At 39.3% G+C, this 7444-nt stretch overlaps 1 protein-coding gene across 1 annotated transcript in view; it reads left to right on the top strand.

Moving 5' to 3' along the window:
- Positions 1 to 1173: 1173 nt before the first annotated feature.
- Positions 1174 to 7444, top strand: part of LOC106879621 (uncharacterized) — a 26735-nt gene continuing 20464 nt past the window's right edge. Inside the window, exon 1 of the mRNA XM_052966856.1 lies at positions 1174 to 1585. Coding sequence (XP_052822816.1) covers positions 1507 to 1585 — 79 coding nt within the window. The 5' untranslated portion in view covers positions 1174 to 1506. The remainder of the gene's footprint in view (positions 1586 to 7444) is intronic.

Here is a 7444-nt window from a genome sequence, read left to right as displayed (position 1 = left end):
CTCCCACCCGCTTTCTCTCTCCATTCCGCTCTCTCTCGCTTTTTTCTCTCTCTCTTTCTCCCTCCCTCCTGTTCTCTCTTTTCTCTCTCTCGTTCTTTACTAATCTCCCCATCCCTCTCTTTCTTCTTCTTCTTCTTTCCGTTTCACTAATCATTCCGTCCTCTTTTTTTCCTACCTTTCTCTCTCTTTCTCTCTCCCTTCCGCTCTCTCGCTTTTCTCTCTCTCTCTCTCTCCTTTTCTCTCCCTCCTGCTCTTTCACTTCTCTCTCTCTCTCTCTCTCTCTTCTCTTCCCCCTCTTCTTTCTGCTTCTCTTATCAGTCCTTCCTCCTCTCTCTCACATCTCGATCAGTCTCTCCTCTCTCTCCCCTCTCCTGTTAGGATTTCGTGGATCTAAACTTGTTGGCGGGGCAGCGCCCTTCACCCTCAGAGGCCCTCCGAGATCGATACCTTTAATGCTCCTCTTGAACTTCGATACGTCAACCCTCGAAGGAACGATATGAGCAACGAGGAAGCCCCAGTGAGATTCCAAACACCGAAGAAGAAGAAGAAGAAGAAGAAGGTCTGGTTTAGTGATTAGTGGTGGGCCTGGCGAGGTTGGACATGATACGAATGCTGAGCCGAAGAGAGGGGTGTTGGGTCAGGAATTCACCAGCAGAGCTGGCATGAGGCTAACTGGTTGCAAGAAGCAGAGGCCATTATAGTAGAAGTGGAAAATGCAGAGGGAGGAGACAGCGCTTCTGTGGGGAGGGGGGTTAGGGAGGGGAGAGCGTGTGTGCGAGTCACCGAAATCAGAAGGATGACTCTTCTCTGACTCTAACCTACTTCCTGTCGTTGTTGTTGTCGGTGTTGTTGTTGTTGTTGTTGTTGTTGTCTAACCTCTGGACAAAGCCGAAGGAGTTTCAGTCGTGATTATTCTACTTTTTTATTTGCATAGTGTATCTAGGAGTACAGCGTCCAACATGTTCCACACTTTTTTATGAAGGTAAGGTATAGCTTGAGGGAAGTTTTAGCTACAGATTCTAGCAGATCGAGCGATCCTGTCTAGACATCTTCCCTCTTCGGCAGACACTGGTTGGGTTGCAGTAAAACGTAGTCGAATAGCGTGGCACCCTGTAAGAAGCGACCAGCTGTTACTCATGATTTCGACGACGTCAGAATATCTTATGTGGCAGTTGGGTGTCGCAATTGATCTGGCCTGCGAAAATATCGATTGTCTATTGACAAACACGAAGTACAAAAATTAAAAAAAAAAAAGCATTTAAAAAAAAAACAACATAAAAACAAAAGTAGACAGGAAGGCATACACGCGTACATATGTATGTATGTATGTACGAGAGAAAGAGAGAGACGGGTTGAGGGGCGTGAGTTGAGGGATTGGAGTTGACTACACAAAAACCCATAACAGAATAAGACACATGTTAAACTCCAACCGGATATTAAGTGAGGGTGTATATTGTGTATATTAAGTGAGGGTGTATATTGTGTAGAAAACAAGGCGAAGCCGAGATGAACAACCTTTTCTGTTACCTGGTCTTTCTTACCTTTTTATGTTATACACACCTTGATGCTAAACCAGCACAATCAGGTAGGTTCTTGTTATTGTTGTATGTAGCGTTTGCGTGAGTATGTGAGAGTGGTCCTTTGTATATTGTGTCTACGTGCGTATATATATGATTATATGTATGTGTATATATATATACATACATATATATATACACGAATGTATGTGTGTATACAAATAAGTATATGTATACATCGAGGGAGTGGTAAAAAGTTCCTGGCTTTGGGTAAAAGAAAATACAGGAGAATCAGTTAATTATAAGTTTAGTCAATATATTCCGCTCTCAAATCCACACATTTATCGCAGCGGTCCTTCCGTTTTCTAAGCCCGTAAAAGAGCTCGAAAGCTGGTACTCTTAAGAAAAGGTCGGGACTCTCAAAGCCAGGAACTTTTCACCACCCCCTCGTATGTTTGTACACACACACACACACACACACACACACACACACACACACACACACACACACACACACACACACACATATAATGAGGGCGCGTGGCTTAGTGGTTAAGGCATTCGACTCACGATTGTAAGGTCGTGAGTTCAATTCCCGGCGACGCGTTGTGTCCTTGAGCAAGATACTTTATTTTTCATTGTTCCAATCCACTCAGCTGGCAAAAGGGCCAACCTTGTCAAATTGAATCTCCCTGAGAACTTCGTTAAGGGTACACGTGTCTGTGAAGTGCTCAGCCACTTGCACGTTAACTGCGCGAGCAAGCTCTTCCGTTGATCGTATCAGCTGGGACACCTCGTTGTCGTAACCGACGGAGTGCTCCTACATATATACATACATACTTACTTACATACATACATACACACACATACACATCTATCTATCTACTCTATCTGTCTGTCTGTTTATCTATAAATACACGCAGACAGGTATGTATATATATAGGTACCAAGTATAAACTGTAGATCCAACCAGGGAATGGATCCAAGTGTAGCATTATATATAATATACATACTATATATATATATAGGTTGGACAAAATAATGGAAGCACCCTAAAATTTCAAACAAATATATTTTAATATGGAGTAGGACCGTCTTTGGCAGTAATTACCGCTTGAATTCTACGAGGTATGGACTTATAAAAAGTTTGAATCTTTTTCCAAAGGAATTTTTGTCAATTCTTCAGCTAAAACAGTCCCCGGTTCTTGTAGTGATGATGATGGAGGACATCGACTCCTTGTTTTTCTATAAATGTTCAATAACATTGAGATCTGGGAACTGTCGTAGCCAGATAATATATTAGTTTGACGCTCGGGGAAAATGGAAAAGTCTTTTAAGTTTCGAGCCTACGCTCTTCGACAGAAAGGAATAAGAGAAAATAAACAGAGAGAGAGAATGAAAAAAAAAAAACTTGTCAAGCAAGGCGGATGTATGTATGTAGGGGGTTTCCAATTCCTGAAACAGCCTGGAAGTCACGTACCCTGACCCCGTTACCAGTTTTTAAGGGGATTTTTTAAAAAAATAATCTTTTTAAAAAAAGTTATAAAGTCTTTTATCAGGATGGATGTTAATAACTTTTTTTGGAAGAAGTTTTTTCTTAGTGTGTGAGCGCTTTCGATTAACCTTTTCAAACGTTTTCAAACACATGTGCTCTTAGTTATATATACATTTATATATATATATGTGTACATACATATACATACGTACATATATGTGTCTACATATATGTGTCTACATATATGTGTCTACATATATATATGTAGACACATATATGTACGTACGTATATGTATGTACACACACACACACAAAACGTGTTTCTTTCAGTTTCCGTCTATCACCGAATGATTACAAGATTGAGGCATGGCCACTGACTTCAGTCTATATTTCGATGAGATCAATGCATGTTTTTCGAACAACCAACTGCTTCTTTTACTTGTTTCCTTCATTGCTAACGACCAGAAGCATTGCCTTTCTAATTGGTCTCTCATATTTCGCTCGCTTTCAACGGTGATTTTACACAATCCTTAAATTACAGTCTTGGTTTCCACTGACAAGTTCGCCATATAGCATCAACTTAGGGAACTTCTACTCGTTCGTCCGAACAAGGTGTTTAGTCTAATGTTCCGGGCGTTAGCTGTCCTCAAGATCTCTGAGACAAATTCTGAATGTTGTCATGTGCTTGCAGGCTACACACACACACACACACACACACACACACACAGCAGCAGCAGCGAGTATCGAACTTATGACTCTATGATGGTGAGCCGAACACCCTAACCATTAAGTCAGGCACCTTTACTAACAACGGTGTTATTGATTTAACGAAATTGATAAAAACGAAGAAGCAATGTGGTAAAGAATATATAGAAAAAGGGCGGTGAGCTGGCAGAAGCGGTAGCACGCCGGGCGAAATGCTTAGCGGTATTTCGTCTGCCGTTACGTTCTGAGTTCAAATTCCGTCGAGGTCGACTTTACCTTTCATCTTTTCGGGGTTCATAAATTCAGTACCAGTTATGTACTGGGGTCGCAGTAATCGACTTAATCCCTTTGTCTGTACTTGTTTGTCCACTCTATGTTTAGCCCCTTGTGGGCAATAAAGAAATAAGGAACGTTAACACGCCGGGCGAAATGCTTAGCGGTACTTCGTCTGCCGTTACATTCTGAGTTCAAACTCCTCCGAGATCGTCTTTGCCTTCCATCCTTTCGGGATCGATTAAATAAGTACCAGTTACGCACTGGGGATCGATGTAATCGACTTAATCCCTTTGTCTGTCCTTGTTTGTCCCCTCTATGTGGGCAATAAAGAAATTAAATATATAGAATAGTACAATAATTATTTACTGCCAAGTTTATCTCTGCAGATTTTCCATTGAGTTCAGAGTCGTTTCCTATGTTTTCTCTCTTTGATCGCATTGTTTACATAGGCGTATTCATAGACGGAATTCCATAACTTTCGATGCTGACTCTGAACTCTGTAGAAAATATGAGGAGAAGCACTTGAAGAAATGAAAACAACGCCATACTGTTAACAGAAAAGCATGGCACGGCATTGGTTTGTGAACATTGAATATTCTTGATAGCATATCATGGCTGCAAAACGAAATACGTGTCCCAGCAATTAATAATTATTTAAGGAATAAATGAAGATTGAGAGAGTCGTTAATAAAATATTGAAAATTACGAAAACAAAAAAAAATAATCATTGTAATTAAAATTGAAGGAAAAGAAATCATTTTCTCTCTATTCCTCTCTTTTCCACATTCCTTTTCTCTTCTTTGTTCCCCCTCCCAACCTCGTTCTACTTTCTTTCCGCCTTCACACCCTATGACAAGAAAGCTATATATATATAGATGTGCAATCCCCGTCAAATTTCAGTCATAAATAGCCTAAAGATCTTCTGCATCTGCAGGGGAAACCCAAACTAACCACATTACTCGGCCGAAATGAAAATAACAACAACAATAATAATTTATTTCACACAAAATTGTAGATATTAAAATTTAAAAAAAAAATTTATTATCTATAATTTTGTGTGAAAATTTTATCTTTTGTCCCTGACTACACGTATACGTAAACATGCCTTTTATTGCAACAACACAATTAAATGTATGATAAAATAAATTAAGGAGGTAAGCATTGGCCAATATATACAAACTGCACAATTACAAAAAGTGTAAGCCACAGCAAAACTTATAAAAAGAAAAGAAAAATTTCAAAGAAAAAATTCAGAAATTCAAAAATTCAACGAGGTGAACATCAGTATATATATGTGTGTGTGTGTGTGTGTGTGCATATATATGTATATATATAATCATTTTTTTTATCAGTAATTAAAAATAGAACAAGGTGAATTGGCTCTTTTCAAGGTCAAGGTCAGCGTTCTCATTGATCGCTAGTAGTAGTAAACATATTTGACCTCTGCTGACCCCAAGGGTATGAAGCCTCTTTTGTCTCCTTATCGCACAGGAATGCCCATTGCTGACCTCTTCAGCATCTGCCGAATCTATTTACAGACCCGTGGAATTGAATCTCTGTTCACCAAACTGTTTCTCTTGCTCCTCCTATTCCCTTAAACCCTCACATGTTTATGATTATCTCAAGTATAAGACAAAAGTTGAACTAAACAACATAATAAATGGGAATAATAATAATGATGGTAATAATAGTGAAAATAATAATAATGCTAATAATAATAATTTAGCCAAAACTCATGCATTGAACAGAATATTGCTCTATACCATTGCTTTGTTGATTCGATACAGTTAATCGAAATGCTCTGTGGTTAATTCTAAGGAAAATAGGTTTCTCACAAAAATTTGTAAACATGATCAGGGCTTTGCATCAAGATATGAAAGCTAGAGTTAATTTTGGTGGTAGGCTCTCTGAATCTTTTGCTGTGGAAAATGGAGTAAAGCAAGGAGATCTTGATGCACCCACCGTCTTTGCAATATACTTTGCGGTTGTGTTGTCACACACTTTTCAAAACTCTGGGGAGGGTATTTACATAAAATATCGAACAACAAGGAATGTTTTCAATCTGACCAGACTGAAATTCCAAATGAAGGTTTTTACTTCACTCATTAGGGAACTTTTGTACGCTGACGATTGCGGTCTTGTCAGTCATTCTGAAACAGGTCTGCAATCTCTTGTGTCTGCATTTGACTCGGCTTGTGATGATTTTGGTTTGACCATCAACTTGGAAGAAGCAGTTGTAATGCATCAACCTGTGCGTGGTGCTGTTTGTAACCCCGCTAAAATTTTTGTTAAGGGAATGTTACTTGAGGTTGTCGATTCAAAATGATGGAAATCTTGATACAGAAATACAGCTACGAATTCAAAGGGCAGCAAAAGCATTTGGTGTCTTGGAGTCACGCGTTTGGTGCCAGCGACATATAAATAAGAATACAAAGCTGGCACTTTACAAATCATTTGTCTCACCATCCCTGTTGTATTCCTGTGAAACTTGGATTTGTTATGAAAACCGTTTTAAATTGTTAGAACAATCCCACCAAAAATGCCTTCATCGCATTTTAGAAATTAAATAGAGTTTTTTTTTATTCCAAACACAGTTGTCCTTGCATCTGCAGGCCTCACCTCAATTAAAGCCATGATTTTGAGGAACCAATTGAGATGGTGTGGCCATATTGTTCGAATGGCAGAGGAACGCATACCAAAACAGCTTGTTTTATGGTGAGCTTGCAAGGGGGAGACGCTATCGGTGTAGACATAAAAAAAGGGTTAAGGACGGCATAAAGGCTATCATGAAGTCACATGGAATGATTCCAGAAGATATAGAAACCCTTGCTTCGGATCGAGTTGAATGGCGAACAAATGTGTGGAGTGGAGTAAAAGCATTTGAAGAGGTCAGGATAACGCAAGACTCAAAAGAGATCTAAGGAAGAATGTAAAGATCGAGAAGGTGAATGACAAGGACCTTTTTGTGTGCACAATCTGTGACAGACCATGCCTGTCTTTTGCTGGCCTCAAATCTCATTTGCGAACGTATGGAAAAGAAACCTCCACCAACTATTCTGCCTCTATGTCTGTGCACACCTTTGAATGCAATGTATGCCAGGTTTGCAAACCCAGTGGAGGCCTCAAAAGATATTTTTAAGATCCACAAAGATCAGAACTTATCTGCAGCTCTTGGTGGTCTAAATTGGATGTGCAATCTATGTGGGTGTCTTTTTAGAACATTGTCTGGTTTAAAAAGCCACATCAGACGCCATTATGGTTCTAAAGTGTAGGTGCAGGAGGTGGTCAGACTCTGCATAAGGAGTAGACAACCACCATGTGTGTATGTATGTATGTATGTATGTGTGTATGTGTGTATGTGTGTATGTATGTATGTATGTGTGTATGTATGTATGTATGTATGTGTGTATGTATGTATGCATATATATGTATGTATATGTATATATATATA

Source organism: Octopus bimaculoides, chromosome 4 (assembly GCF_001194135.2).
Source record: "Octopus bimaculoides isolate UCB-OBI-ISO-001 chromosome 4, ASM119413v2, whole genome shotgun sequence".
NCBI classification, from domain to species: domain Eukaryota; kingdom Metazoa; phylum Mollusca; class Cephalopoda; order Octopoda; family Octopodidae; genus Octopus; species Octopus bimaculoides.
Note: the sequence above shows the minus strand (reverse complement) of the source record. Positions and strands in the feature narration are given on the sequence as shown.